Raw genomic sequence first — 15,464 nt, forward strand, 5'->3', positions numbered from 1 at the left:
CTGTCACTCTTGAATCAGTTTATGGGGCTAAATCTATAAAATATAAGAAATATCTGTCATTAATGTGCAGGGGCAGATTAATGATGGGGTAAAATGCTCTTCCCCTAGGACTCCTAAACCAGACATGTCCCAATAAGACCCATTCTGTTAAGATGGAACTATACAAGAGGGCTGTCAGAGGACCAAACATCCATGAAAATTACATAGCAGTGATCTATATAACTGGCAGTTGGGCAACTAAACCTTTATATGATAAATTAATACACTGGAGGAGCTGACGCTCAGTAATAGTGCAGTTATATTTAGTAAAGAACAAACAATGATAAGAACTTGATCAGTGATGGAGAGGAAGGCATTGCCAATAAACCTGTTTGACCTCTCTTCTTGCCCCACAGCTGTCTGCCCCTGTGAGGGCTGTTTGCTAATAAGGAGGGGACTGTCATAAACCTGCCCTGAGCTGTATATACAGTCCCAACCCCAAACTTATCCCACACATCAAATCCTCTGACATGTAAGTACCTGAGATGCTCTGCTATGTACTGGGATGCAATGCCCTGCAAAGGTGCAGCAGCCTGCAAGCTAGCCATAGTGCAAGGCTCTACAGGATGGGGAACTGAAGAGCTTCCATTGGTTGGTGTATGGAAAAGGTTTATAATGTAAGGAAAGAGGTATTGCGCAGCACAGTCAGTACTATCAGGGTATGGTGGGTTTGATACTCTGCAGGGTCAGGTGGGTGTGAGAGTCCACAGGGTATGGTTGGTGTTATACTCTACAGATTATGGTGGGCATACTGGTCTGCAGGGTAGGGTCACTGTGAAACTCTGCAGGGTATGGTGGGCGTAATACTCTGCATTGTGTTGCAGAATGTTCCTCTGGATCCTGCTGAGTGTTTTCTGCGTCATTGCAGGTGAGTGATGTCTGTCTATCTGTGTATCCATCTGTATGTCTGTCTGTCTATCCATTTGTCTAACTGTTTATCCAACTGTCTATCTGTTTGTGTATCCATTTGCCTTGTTGTCCCCAGCCCAGCCACGCAGTGTCTCTTTCTCTGGAGAGTATGGCGGAGGTGGCGGTAAGCGCTTCTCACACTCTGGGAACCAACTGGATGGACCAATCACAGCCCTGCGAGTGCGCGTCAACAGAAACTACATTGTGGGGTAAGATCATAGCTATATAACGTTAGATTGTTGAATACATGTATCGCATTGTTCCACATCCTGCCACCCACTGTGTGCTCTGTAGGCCAAGCAACCATATTCTGCAGGTTCCTCAGGACAGGATGTGGACGCTTTGGGTTTTATTTAATAAACAGTGAGCTGCAGCAAGTCTGACATTCTGGGGAGGATCTGGTGTCACTCTGATTAGGCTCCGGTGCCAGACTAGTGAGGATCAGATGGTAGTCAAGTGTTGGTGGTACTCTGGTCTTAGACTATTGAGGATCTTGGGTCAGACTGGTGAGATCTGGTAACTGTTCTCTTTTTTGCCTCCATAGCTTGCAGATCCGATATGGCACAACATGGTCACAGTACGTGGGGGGATCTTCTGGAGATATGGAGGAGATTTTCCTGCACCCGGGCGAATCCGTGATCCAAGTGTCAGGGAAGTACTCGAGCTACGTCAGAAAGCTGGAGTTTGTTACTGATAAGGGCCGTCGGTTTCCATTTGGCAAAGATTATGGGACCAGCTTTAACGCCGTACCCCTTTACCCCAGCACTGTACTGCGCTTCTTCAGTGGCAGCTCAGGTTCTATCATCGACGCTATCGGCTTCCACTGGGACCATCCCATCAGTAGCTGCGTGCACTGTAAGGGCGAATAAAAGTAACTGCAAAGCATTGCTCCTCCAACCCTAATCCCCTGCAATTTATCACTGCACTTCCAGCAGTGCCCCAATTCCATCACAATGTGCAGAGTGTCGCACACTGGACAAGCGCAAGGTTATTCTCCTGTCTGTGCCCCATATCCCAACTCTGTAAACAACCGTAGCTCCTCTGCTGAAATAAAACCTGCAACATTAACACCTTTGACCTGATTGTATTTTAAACTAATGATTGTCCTGGTGCTTTCTGTGTCCCAGGACATGTCACAGAAAATCTGGAATTGAAGGTGTTGGGTGCAGGGCTGGCTGTGGAGATTATGGATTTTCCTCTAACTGGCCCAAAATTAAGGAAGCACGAGGTCTGTTCTTTCAGATGTCTGCTTCAGCACTCCATAACACTGAATGCTTGTGATGCTGAGCTCCAGGATATGACGTTAGGTGTTACTGATCATAAGAATTTAGAATATGTCAGCAAAGCTAAGAGACTAAATCCAGCCTTGTTTGTCATTGTTTCTTTCTCATTTCAATTTTGTTATTTTATATCATTAGAGATTAAAGAATTTAACACCTTAATGACAAGACTGTTTCTTACTCGTAGTATACTTTGGGACAAAGGCTCTTTTAACATTTTTCAGTGTTGCTGTTTACCTGTAATTTTCTTCTCATTTTGTGCACTCATAGACATTAAATATTGTTTTTTTCAGGACAACCAGGGCTTTCTTTAGATGCCATTATTTTTAGACTTGCGCATTCGTCTTCGGGCGAACATGAAAACGAGCACGAAGAGGCCGTTTTGTTGTTCGTTCCGAAGACATGCCGAAGAGAATACAGTGCCGGCAAAACGTAGGAGAAGACGAAGACTCAGAACCACGAAGAATCGAAGATTCTTCGTGATCGTCTTCGTTTTTGCCGCGCAGCCGCCAAAATTTCAAACAGGAGTGAGCTGATCTCATCTGTCCAATCAGCTCACTCTTGTGACGTCACGCTAAGGGTCTTGTCCAATGCCTGTGTTGCTGTTTTTTGAATTCTGAAGGCGCCTTTATAAGACCAGAGCTTGCCTGAGAGATCCATTGGCAACGCTGCTGTGCTGCATCCGAGCGTTCCAGAGATAGAATGTTCTGTTCTGTGTGAGACTGGTAAGCCTTAGCCTGCCATTTCTCACAGTGTACTTCATCCTCACTTCAGTGCTACTTAATATAATTAACAATAATAATTTGATTAATTTAATTTTTTTTAAATTTAATTTGTCATCAACTGTAGTGTAAGTGCTGTTGAGTTGACAGTGCACCCAGTGCCTCAGTGGCACTGGGGTGCCCTTGCCCTGGGCTGGCACTAGTGCCTATTGCCTGTCCTGCTTAAATAAATTAAATAGAATTTATAAATAATAATTTAATAGAATCTATAATTTAATAGTTCATTATATATATATATATATTTGTCAGTCATACTAGTGTAGAGTGTACTGTAGACATTCATCTACTAGTGTCTAATTTAAAATCAGTAATATTAATTAATATAATTAATAATTGAATTCATTATAAAATTATATATATATATTTGTCAGTTATAGTTAGTAATAGTATACTAGTGTAGAGTGTACTGTAGACATTCAAGATATCTACTAGTGTCTAATCTAAAATCAGTAATATCAATAATTCTATAATTCTTTCTTGTCTTAATAGTTAATTAAATTAGCTATAAATAAAAGTAATAATATTAATTAATTACTACTAGCGTATAGTTCAGCTAATCTTATTAGTACTGGTGCTGCAGCTCTATAGTTTGTGCTTTGTTTTAGCAACAGTAAGAGACCAAGTCAATTTTTCTTAATTAATCTTTCATTTTATTTCATTTGTTTTGCTCACCTCAGTCCATCAGTGAAGTGAACTTGTTGGGCTAGTGAGTGCAGCTGCATAAGTGCTGTGTTTTATTTTTTGATCAGCAAGCAGTGACGTTAACTGTTTTGCAAAGATTTTCTCATTTATTTTACATTTTATTTCAATTTTATTAAAAGTACCCTTAGTGTTTTTCTCACCTCAGTCCATCAGTGAAGTGAACTTGTTGGGCTAGTGAGTGCAGCAAGCAGTGAAGCTAACTGTTTTGCTGTGACATTTTATTTTATTTCTAATTCTTTTCAAGAAAAATTGACTGTGATGAGCTGTACTAAGCAAAGCTTCAAGCTACCAGCTGTAGTACTAAAATAATTCTAATCTTCTTTAATCTTAATCTATCATATATTATAAATAATATATAACAATATAAATTCTAATTCATAATCTATAATATAAGTAATTCTAATTCTAAATTCTAATTCATAATCTATATTCTTCTATCTATACTACATAATATATAAGTAAATTATTTCTAATCTATTAATATTATATAACTTAATATTAATTAATAAATCATATACTGAATCTGATTTAACTTCACTTTAGCTTAGTGGGTTTGAGAGCGTCTGCCTAGAGGTAGACTTATAGTAAGGAAATATAGCTTTAGGCTAGCATAGTAGTAGGCTAAGCTCTCAGACCCGTGTAAATTCAAATTAAAAATAAAATACTGCTAGTTATTAAATAGTTAATCTTGAGTTAATAATTTAAATAACTTTAGCACTTTGGCAGATTGCACACAACAGCACAGTGCAGTAGTGCATAGTTTTACTTTTTAGGCAGTAGCACTGAAGAGAACTTCCTCTAATTTTTTTGTCTTTAATTCGTTTTTCCTTTTTTTATTTTTATTTTTTTATTTTTTTTTTATAGTTTTTTAAACACTACACTACACTACACTACACTACACACACAACACAAAATTTGAAATGGATCCTCCTTTTGGGACTAAGGAGGGACAAGCTCCATCTACCACCACCACCACCACCAGCACCACCACCAGTTCTAAGATGCAGCCTTTGCGTCAGTCTAGTCGGCCAAGTAGGCCAAGCTCTCGCTTATCATTTGGGGAAGCATTGCTTGAAGGATCATCAAGTAAAGGAAAGGCACCAAAAGCAGGCAGTAGTAGTGCGGCTAGGCCCACAAGCTCTATGGTTTTTTACGGAAAGCCTAAAGCACCAGAAGCACGTTCAAAGTTAAAGGGTAGCACAAGTACTACCAGCCCAGTGACTAAAAAGAAGTGCCTTTTGCCAAGCAGCATCTTCCCCATCCACAAGCAGCATGCATGGTACCAAGCAGAGCCAAATTAGCAGCAAGACTCAGAGGGGTCCCAAACCAAAGCGATCTCATTCCTTTGTAGGGAAAACCACCACCACCCCCACCTCTACCGCCTCTACCACCACTAGTGCTGCGCCCAAAATGTTTGTAAAGACAGTTAGAGAGAGGGCTACACATAGTGGAACTCCACCTAGCGAGGTAGCAGAGGAGCCTGAGACTGAGAGGCCAAGTGCAGAGTCTATTCTTCCTGCTCGCACTACTACTAGTCACGAGTCTCACGACGATATCAGTCTTAGCTCCAGCCTAGCAGGAATTCCATTCGATCTGGCTAATGAAGAGCTAGACTATGAGCCAGAGGAAGTAGAGGAGGTGAGTGGTCAGGAATCAGATTCCTCAGGGAGCAGTGTCCAAATGACTAGTGCACAATTTTCCCCTGAGCCTCCACCTTCTCCGCTACGATCATCACCATCACCACCACCACCACCAGCAGCAGCAGCAAAACCTAGCAAATCTAAAGCAATTAGCAGTCCCACTATGGCCAGTACTGTTACCACCAGTCCCACCACCACTAGTTCTGCCTCTGTTCATCCACCCCGAGCAGTACGAGCAGCACCCAAGGCACACTCCAAGGCTATGCGCGCCCCAATTTGGGAGCACTTTGAAAATGTTGAAGAAGGGTGCTATGGAAAGTGCAAACATTGTGGGAAGCTAATAAGCAGAGGGAAAGTGTCTGGCCATTTTACCAGTGCTAGCATTAAGAATCACCTCAGCACTCAACACAACGCTGTGCTATTGGGGAAAGATGCAGAAGTAAAACTTAGTGCAGGCAGCATAGCTGGTGGCCGTGGAAAACCCCCAACAGCTTCTTCTTCTGAGCCAATAGCAGCAGCAGCAGCAGCAGCTAGTGCTGGCAGCCAGAGACCAAGGCAGGTTGGAGCACTGCATGTCCAGCCCACCCTGGAACAATTTGTGGCATTCCAATCCAAAAGGTCAATGCCCAAACAGCAGGCCAATAAAGTAACGCGACTGATTGGTCAGTTCATTGCTGTTGGAGGGGCATCCTTCTCTATGATCGAAGGGGAGCCTTTCAAACAATTGATGGCGGCTGTGGCTCCACAATATACAGTTCCGTCACGTTCCACTTTCAGCAGGAACATTGTCCCCTCATTGTATCGGTCCTGTGTTGCAGCAGTGAAAGAGGAGCTTTCCAAGGCTGCTGGTCAGTCTGTTCATTTCACTACAGATTTGTGGAGTGCACCTAGCGGCCAGCATGCCTTTCTTTCTTTGACAGCACACTGGTGGCAGCCCGGTGTGTCTAAGGAAGCTGCTGCAGCAGGCTACCGATCTTTCCTTCTCCATGCAGAAGTGATGGATGAAAAGCACACTTCCCAAAATATTCTGCATGCAATGAGGAAAATGTTTAGCCTTTGGGTGGGAGCAGAGGCGGGCACCAATGTTGAAGTTGGTTTTGTGGTAACTGACGGAGGTGCCAATATGGTGAAAGCGCTGCGAGATGGTCATATTGTTGGTGTGCGCTGTGCAGCCCACATCATCCATCTTGTAGTGAAGGCAGCAATGTCAGAAGGAACTAATGTGGCAGCAGTAGTTCTGTCCCGCTGCAGAAAGATCGCTGGGCACTTTCACCATAGTGTTAAGGCTAGCCAACTTTTGAGGGAAGAGCAAGAGAGGTCAGGTCTTCCCGTACACTGCGTACGTCAGGATGTCAGTACACGGTGGAACTCCACATTAGACATGCTGGAGAGGATTTTGGAGCAGCAGAGGGCAATCCATAATCTTGCCTCAGAGCACAATATTGGGATTACCTCTCCATTGAATAGGGAGGATTGGACAGTGATCGCCCAGCTAGTGGCAGTCCTTAAACCATTCAGGGATGCCACAGAAAATTTAAGCTCAAACACTGCCAGTCTGGCCCAGGTAATCCCAGTGTTCTCCCATCTAGGCAGCAAGATGGATGTGTTCCTTAGAAACCGTGAGGCTGTTCAAGGTGGCACTCTACATCCTGACGTAGCAGCCATAGTCAGGAAGCTGAAGGATCTGCTAAAAGTACACCTTCGCAAACGAATGGAAGAGAGTCCCGAAATGATGCTAGTGTGCCTTTGCGATCCAAGAATTAAGGGAAAGCTAGCTTTGAAATTTAATGTTCTCAGTAGCTACCGGGAGCAATTGGTCAACAAGGTGCGTGACTGGCAGCGTAAAATGGGAATGCTGTCCGAGGAGGGAGAGGTGCAGGAGGAGGAAGAGATGATGTGGTCTGCTACTCCTAGCAACAGCATCAGCAGCAGTGCCACAAGCAGCACAATACAGCTGAGTGGAGCAGCTGCGTTTTGGGAAGAGGCACTTGGGAGTATAGTTGGACCATCTGACAGAGCTAGCAGCAGAAAGGAGAGTAGTGCTGCTGAAATGGTCAAACTTTACCTCTGTGAAGTTCCTTCTGCGCCTAATGTTGATCCTCTTAGCTACTGGGATGAAAAGAAGAGTGTGTGGCCTGCACTCTCATGGGTTGCGCAGCAGCTACTATCATGTCCGCCAACCACTGTTCAAAGTGAGCGCGTGTTTTCTATGACTGGAAACATACTGAGTCCACAGCGCTCACGCATGGCACCTCATCTGATGGAGCAGATTGCCTTCCTTAAATTCAATCTGCCCAAGTTGGGTTACCCAGCTCTTAGCTTGGAAAGTAAATTTTTTTTCTCTGTAATGTTTAAGGTAGTTTCTCCCCCTGGTTGCACATGTTTGTGGTGTGGCAACGTCTGCTGCCTCCGCCGGTGTAGCCAATTTACGCTAGGGCCTAGTGTCTGAGTTCTGGAAGTCCGCTCCCAAATGCCAAGGACTAACAGTCTTCGGATGCTTTGCCCTGGGGTGAAACAGGTGAGCGGGTCGTCAATTGCCCACTCATTTACTTTTTTCCGTTTCCAACGCTGCTGCTGGTGGTGGTGCCAGCATCTTTTGCCAGTTCGCTTCCTGGCTGAAATCATGCCTCAAATGTCCCTAATGGAGAGGGTAGTTTCTCCCCCTGGTTGCACTTGCTGCGGTGTGGCAATGCCTGCTACCTCCGCCGGTGTAGCCAATTTACGCTAGGGCCTAGTGTCTGAGTTCTGGAAGTCTGCTCCCAAACGCCAAGGACTGACAGTCTTTGGATACTTTGCCCTGGGGTGAAACAGGTGAGCGGGTTGTCAATTGCCCACTCATTCGCCTTTTCCAATGCTGCTGCTGCTGCTGCTGATGGTGGTGGTGCCAGCGTCTCTTCGATGCCAGTTCGCTTCCTGGCTAGAGTCATGCCCAAAATGTCCCTAGTGGTAAGGGCAGTTTCTCCCCCCTGGCTGCCTCTGTCTGCGGTGTGGCAACGCCTGCTACCTCCGCCGGAGTGGCCAGCTTACGCTAGGGCCTTGTGTCTGAGCTCTGGAAGTCCGCTGCCAAACGTCTAGGACTGACAGTGTTTGGGTGCTTTGCCCTGGGGTGAAACAGGTGAGTGGGTCGCCAATTGCCCACTCATTCGCCTTTCCCATTTTTCAATGCTGCTGCTGGTGGTGGTGGTGCCAGCATCTCTTCTGTGCCAGTTCGCTTCCTGGCTAGAGTCATGCCCAAAATGTCCCTAGTGGTAAGGGCAGTTTCTCCCCCCTGGCTGCCTCTGTCTGCGGTGTGGCAACGCCTGCTACCTCCGCCGGAGTGGCCAGCTTACGCTAGGGCCTTGTGTCTGAGCTCTGGAAGTCCCCTGCCAAACGTCTAGGACTGACAGTGTTTGGGTGCTTTGCCCTGGGGTGAAACAGGTGAGTGGGTCGCCAATTGCCCACTCATTCGCCTTTCCCAATTCTGCTGCTGCTGCTGCTGGTGGTGGTGCCAGTGTCTCTTCGATGCCAGTTCGCTTCCTGGCTAGTGTCATGCCTGAAATGTCCCTAATGGTAAGGGCAGTTTCTCCCCCCTGGCTGCCTCTGTCTGCGGTGTGGCAACGCCTCCTACCTCCGCCGGAGTGGCCAGCTTACGCTAGGGCCTAGTGTCTGAGCTCTGGAAGTCTGCTGCCAAACGTCTAGGACTGACTGTTTGGGTGCTTTGCCCTGGGGTGAAACAGGTGAGTGGGTCATCAATTGCCCACTCATTCGCCTTTCCCAATGCTGCTGGTGGTGCCAGCGTCTCTTCGATGCCAGTTCGCTTCCTGGCTAGTGTCATGCCTGAAATGTCCCTAATGGTAAGGGCAGTTTCTCCCCCCTGGCTGCCTCTGTCTGCGGTGTGGCAACGCCTGCTACCTCCGCCGGAGTGGCCAGCTTGTGCTAGGGCCTAGTGTCTGAGCTCTGGAAGTCTGCTGCCAAACGTCTAAGACTGACAGTGTGTGGGTGCTTTGCCCTGGGGTGAAACAGGTGAGTGGGTCGCCAATTGCCCACTCATTCGCCTTTCCCAATTCTGCTGCTGCTGGTGGTGGTGCCAGTGTCTCTTCGATGCCAGTTCGCTTCCTGGCTAGTGTCATGCCTCAAATGTCCCTAATGGTAAGGGCAGTTTCTCCCCCCTGGCTGCCTCTGTCTGCGGTATGGCAACGCCTGCTACCTCCGCCGGAGTGGCCAGCTTACGCTAGGGCCTAGTGTCTGAGCTCTGGAAGTCTGCTGCCAAACGTCTAAGACTGACAGTGTTTGGGTGCTTTGCCCTGGGGTGAAACAGGTGAGTGGGTCGCCAATTGCCCACTCATTCGCCTTTCCCATTTTTCAATGCTGCTGCTGGTGGTGGTGGTGCCAGCATCTCTTCTCTGCCAGTTCGCTTCCTGGCTAGAGTCATGCCCAAAATGTCCCTAGTGGTAAGGGCAGTTTCTCCCCCTGGCTGCGTCTGTTTGCGGTGTAGCAACGCCTGCTACCTCCGCCGGAGTGGCCAGCTTACGCTATGGCCTTGTGTCTGAGTTCTGGAAGTCCGCTGCCAAACGTCTAGGACTGACAGTGTTTGGATGCTTTGCTCTGGGGTGAAACAGGTGAGTGGGTCGCCAATTGCCCACTCATTCGCCTTTTCCATTTCCTTTTCCATTTCCATTTCATTATTTTCCTTCTGAAACACAACCAACCAACCAAACATAACACACACAATAACACAAATAACACAGTGACATAACACATAACACACATAACACATATAACACAGTGACAAGTGACAACACACATAACACACATAACACATACACGTACAATGCACAAATCACAAGGACGTTTCCTCTTGTTATTTGTCCTGGCCTTCTTTTCAACATTTTTCCATCCACATACCTGCCAACAGACCCAACTTTTTCAGGGACAGTCCTGCTTTTTTCTAGTCCTGTCCCATCTAATTTAGCTAAACTAGGTATGCAAATACACGTTGGTAGTTATAGGTCGGTAGGTAGCACTAGTATAAACATTAAATAAATATAATAAAGTACTAAATAATAAATCTAACTTTAAAATATATTTAAATAAACCCCTAATTTTTTTTTTAAAACCCATTAAAATTAAAATTAAATTATTATTTAGACATAATACATCTTTAACCAAAGCAGTGCACTGCTACTAATCTTAAACATAACCGTACATTAACCCTAAGCTATTTTTTAGTTCTTGTCCAACATTTTTCCATCCGCATACCTGCCAACACACCCAAGATTTTGGTGGACAGTCCTGCTTTTTTCCAGTCCTGTCCAGTAAAAGTTGGGTTGTTGCAAAGTATGCCATTGTAAATAGGTAGCAAATGTTAGGCATGTATTACAAGTGGTCCAAAATCAATATAAAAATTTAAAATAATCCCTATTCTTTTATTAAACATCTATGGATGTGTGATTGTGTATGATAAACGGAGGCCAAGTTCCTTGGAGCATTTTGTGTACAGTACACCTCAGTACGTGTGTGCAACTCTATTGGTCGTTTCGGCAGGGGGCTGGCCTGCCATCAACGAATGAAGTGCGTTCTGCAATTCACTCGTTGATGCCAGACCAGCCCCCTGCCGAAACGACCAATAGAGTTGCACACACGTTCCTTCACGGCAGCTGCTGCTGCTCCAATGTGTTGTTAACCCCGTATTAACCCCTGCTAGGCAACCGGGAAGGAAACGAAGATTTAACGAGCACGAAGAATGTCCACGAATATTCGCCCGAAGAGAAGACAGGAACGGGCGAATATTCGCGGAATACGAAGGTTTTTTTTCCCCGAAGACGAGCACGAAGACGAACACGAAGAGCCCCCTGGTGCCCAAGTCTAATTATTTTCATCATATCATCTAAGTTACTATAAAGAAAAAAAATGATAAAATGTGATTTTTTGTTAAAAAAGGACTTTTCTCCCTTTTATTTTAAAAATATTTTACTCATCTGCAAAACCTAATAGATTCTACTATTTGTCCTGAATTTAGAAATATCCAATGATTTTATGTTTTTTTTGCTTATTTCTGCAAGTTATTGGGCAATAATTACAAGTAGTGTTTTGCTATTTCAAACCATTTTTTCTGCCTCATGTGGTATTTGGGACATCTTTGAAGCCTTCCAATGCAATTTACCCCATCAAACCAAATATTTTTAGACACCTCATGGGCTGGCAGACCAACATTCAAAACAGCCGCTGAGCAGCTGCGAGCGGGATTGAAAGCCGCCTTCTCCGGCCGCCGGCACCTAATGAAATTAAAGGGGCGAACGTGCACTCACCGCGCCGCTCAATGGCCGTGCCTCAGCACTACGTCCCACGTCTTAAAAGGGGTGGGACGAAGAGCTGAGGCACGGCCATTGGGCCGCGCGGTGAGTGCACATCGGCCCCTTTAATTTCATTAGGTGCCGGCGGCCGGAGAAGGCCCCTTTTATTTCATGAACGCCGGCCTCCACCCGCTACCCCCACCAGACACCAGAGAGTCAGAAGCAGTGGTAATTCGGGGGGGCATAAGGCTTTTCTGGAGGCAGAGTGCCCCATGATATACCTTTTAACCCCCTATTTGCCACTCTGCTTCTAGAAATGCCTTTTAACCCCCTAAATGCCACTCTGCCTCCAGAAATGTCTTATACCCCCCTATATGCCACTCTATCCCATGATATGCCTTTTGGAATTGGAATTTTGACATGTAAAAAATTCTGCCCACATATCCTATTTGGGATATCTTTGAACTCGGCCAATTCAGTTTACCCCATCAAACCATATATTTTTGAAAAATATACACCCCTAGGAATTTCAAATTTTAACTTTTTCCATGCACACATTTTACCACCAGCCTTTGTTACAGTTTGTTGTAGTATTTTCTTGTGTGTTTTTTTCCACACGCATTTTACTTCAGGTATGAGTTAACTGCTCCTGGTATGTGTCCGTGTCACACACCTCAATATGTGTTCAGCAACATCTCCTGAGTACAGCGATACCCCCCATGCATGGTTTTGTTTGTTATTTGGGAGGTAAAAGGCCACCTTTGTGAGGTGTGCATTTTTTGGCATTTGGACATCTGGTCAGTCTGTGCCCACGTCCCATATTTGGGACATCTTTGAAGCCGGCCAATTCGATTTACCCCATCAAATCATACATAGTTAAATTTTTTAAAACTAGGCACCCCATGGGCATTGAAAATGCCAATATTTTAACTCTTTCCATGCGACAAGTATTGTGAAGATATAGCGCTAATTGTAAGACTTGCTCATAAAAACTTTTTATATACCGTATATTCCGGCGTATAAGACGACTGGGCGTATAAGACGACCCCCAACTTTTACAGTCCAAATATAGAGTTTGGACTATACTCGCCGTATAAGACTACCCCTCTACCCAGCGTACAACAACCAGCCAATCACGGCAAGCGATGTACCTTACCGGTGATTTGCTGGTTGATTTGCTGACATATACATACATGCACTGCCCTTACACACACACACACACATATATAATATATATATCTATATATATATCTACACATATGCCTGTCCATACATACACATTTATACACTGCCCTCACCACACACCCCTGCCTTTACACACACATGTACATGTATATGTATATATATATATATATATATATATATATATATATACACACACACACACACACACACACACACGTATGTATATATTTATATATACACACACACACGTGTGTGTGTGTGTATATATATATATATATATACACACCAGTGTGTGTATATATATATATATATATATACACACCAGTGTGTGTGTGTGTGTGTATATATATATATATATATATATATACACACCAGTGTGTGTGTGTGTGTGTGTGTGTGTGTGTGTGTGTGTGTGTGTGTATATATATATATATATATATATATATATATATATATATATATATATATTTCTCCCCCCTTTGTCCCTTTCTCCCCATCTCTTACCTTATCTTCTGTCTTCTTTCTTCTATCCAGTTGTTGGGAGCCCGATGTCTGGCACTTCAGACCTCGGCTTCCCTGCTCTCTAATCACTACGCGCCGGCTATTGATGCCGGGCGCCGGGACATGACGTCATCCCTGCGCTCGACATCAATAGCCGGCGCCTAGTGATTAGAGAGCAGGGAAGCCGAGGTCTCAAGTGCCAGACCTCGGGCTTCCCTGCTCCCTCATCACTACGCGCCGGCAATTGATGCCGGGCGCCGGGACATGACGGCATCCCTGCGCTCGGGATCAATAGCCGGCGCGTAGTGATTAGAGAGATTGGTGGCTTCGTGGGAACCTCCGGCTTGGTAAGTACCCGGCGTATAAGACGACCCCCCACTTTTAAGAAGATTTTTGGGGGTTAAAAAGTCGTCTTATACGCCGGAATATACGGTATATATATGTATACTGATTTGCATGCGCCTACCCAGAATCCCTTGTGGTTGTGGCAGCACCATGAGATTTCTGAGGGAAAAACAAGCCTTCTGGTTGGTTGATACCAGAGGAGCCCCCTGCTGGCGACCAATAGAGTCCCTCTTACAGACCATTAAAATTTGAATCCTGGCACCAAAGGCTGAGCAACTTGGCCTGGGAGGAACAGGGATTTTAGTCCCCCTGGCAAAAAGCAGGGCAAGGTACACCTCGGAGCAACTTTGCCTGTGGAGACCAATGGCTTCGGTGCCATGATTTAAATTTTAAAGGTCTGTAAGAGGGACTCTATTGGTCGCCAGCAGGGGGCTCCTCTGGCATCCAACAATGAAGGGCAGCTGCTCTTCAATGGTTGATGCCAGGCAAGCCCCCTGCCGGTGACCAATATAGTCGCTCTTACGGACATTTAAATCCTGGTGCCATGGCTGCTGCTGACTGTTACGGTGTTAAATTTTCCTGATGGTAAAAATTACAAAAAATAACATTTTGGACCTTTATTATGAAAACCCCAGGACTAAAGGGGTCCATGGCTATCACCCCAAAATAGCCCCCTGTCTTTTCTATGGAGTAGGAGAAGAACTATACTCGATTTTACAAGAAAACAGGAAATTACCAGTCACAAGGATACAAAGTAGAATTATGTTTCAGAAAGAGAGGAGAAAAACCAGAGAAAAATTATAATAAATAATGAAACATAAGTTTAACAAACAAAGCAAAGTGACTAAAGCATATCGAGGACAAAATGTCATAGTGTTTCTTATCATTAAGTGAAAAGAGGAAGCTGCAGCCACAGGAGATACAAATATATCCAATACAGATTGGTGATGAGAGCAAGTCCCAAGTATTCCTGCAGAAATGTTGCAGGGACAAAATATTGTATGTAGGTTCTTTTTTGTATATGCCATAAAGTGTTAGAAGAAAAATAAATGTAAGAACAGAAGACACACAATTCTTGGGGTAAAGGAAGTTGAAGGTTACATTCTAATGTAAAAACTCCCAAGATAAATGTGGAGCAATAAGAGAAGAAGTTGAGCAAAAGCAGAAGAGAATGAAAAAAGTAAAGCATAATCTTCATAATGGATATACTTATTGTCAGTCAGCCTTATTACTGGTTTGGCGAACACTCTGTGCACATTAACAGAAAGCGCTCCCATAGATTTGAAAGGGAGTGCTTTCCTGACATTGATTGACTGCTCTAAGCAAAGGACTTCCATATGCATTTATTGTTGAGTGGGCACGCTGGGGCACTAGAACGTCCCTCTAATAGTGAAATACATGGTCTACTCAGACTAGGTTGCTATAGTATCTTAAATGGACACTCTAATATCCATGTATTTCTTTATTTTAATGTATATTGGAGTTTACATAGATGCCAATGTATTTTATTTGCAGAACAGTGTATGGGACTTCTCCACCTGCTTGTCTCCTCCGAAATCAGGATGTGTACTTAAGTACACTTCCCACACGAGCTCCGCAGCTAATATTGATTTAAAGGGTGTGGTGAGACACACGAGTACAAAACATTTACCATCCCTCAAGACTGTAAGCTTGCTCGCAGGGCTCTCTCCACCTAATGTACCGGTTTGGGTTAGTCTGTCAATTCTCATCTTGTCATACCCCTTGAATATATGTATTGTATTAAGCGCTGCGTAAATTGTTGGCGCTATATAAATAAAAGATAATAAT

At 44.6% G+C, this 15,464-nt stretch overlaps 1 protein-coding gene across 3 annotated transcripts; it reads left to right on the forward strand.

Annotated features, from left to right (window-relative positions):
- The first annotated feature begins 507 nt into the window (after positions 1 to 507).
- On the forward strand, positions 508 to 2,390 carry LOC128504675 (zymogen granule membrane protein 16-like). Of its 3 annotated transcripts, none has more exons than XM_053474824.1 (4): positions 508 to 511; positions 864 to 907; positions 1,025 to 1,157; positions 1,493 to 2,390. In XM_053474824.1, the coding sequence occupies exons 2-4, from the start codon at positions 865 to 867 to the stop codon at positions 1,815 to 1,817; spliced, it is 501 nt and encodes a 166-aa protein (XP_053330799.1). In that variant the 5' UTR covers positions 508 to 511; position 864; the 3' UTR covers positions 1,818 to 2,390. The 3 variants fall into 3 exon arrangements, with proteins under 3 accessions (XP_053330799.1, XP_053330797.1, XP_053330798.1); XM_053474822.1 differs by lacking the exon at positions 508 to 511 and adding an exon at positions 518 to 656; XM_053474823.1 differs by lacking the exon at positions 508 to 511 and adding an exon at positions 646 to 668.
- Positions 2,391 to 15,464: the final 13,074 nt, after the last annotated feature.

Source organism: Spea bombifrons, chromosome 9, assembly GCF_027358695.1.
Source record: "Spea bombifrons isolate aSpeBom1 chromosome 9, aSpeBom1.2.pri, whole genome shotgun sequence".
NCBI lineage: Eukaryota > Metazoa > Chordata > Amphibia > Anura > Pelobatidae > Spea > Spea bombifrons.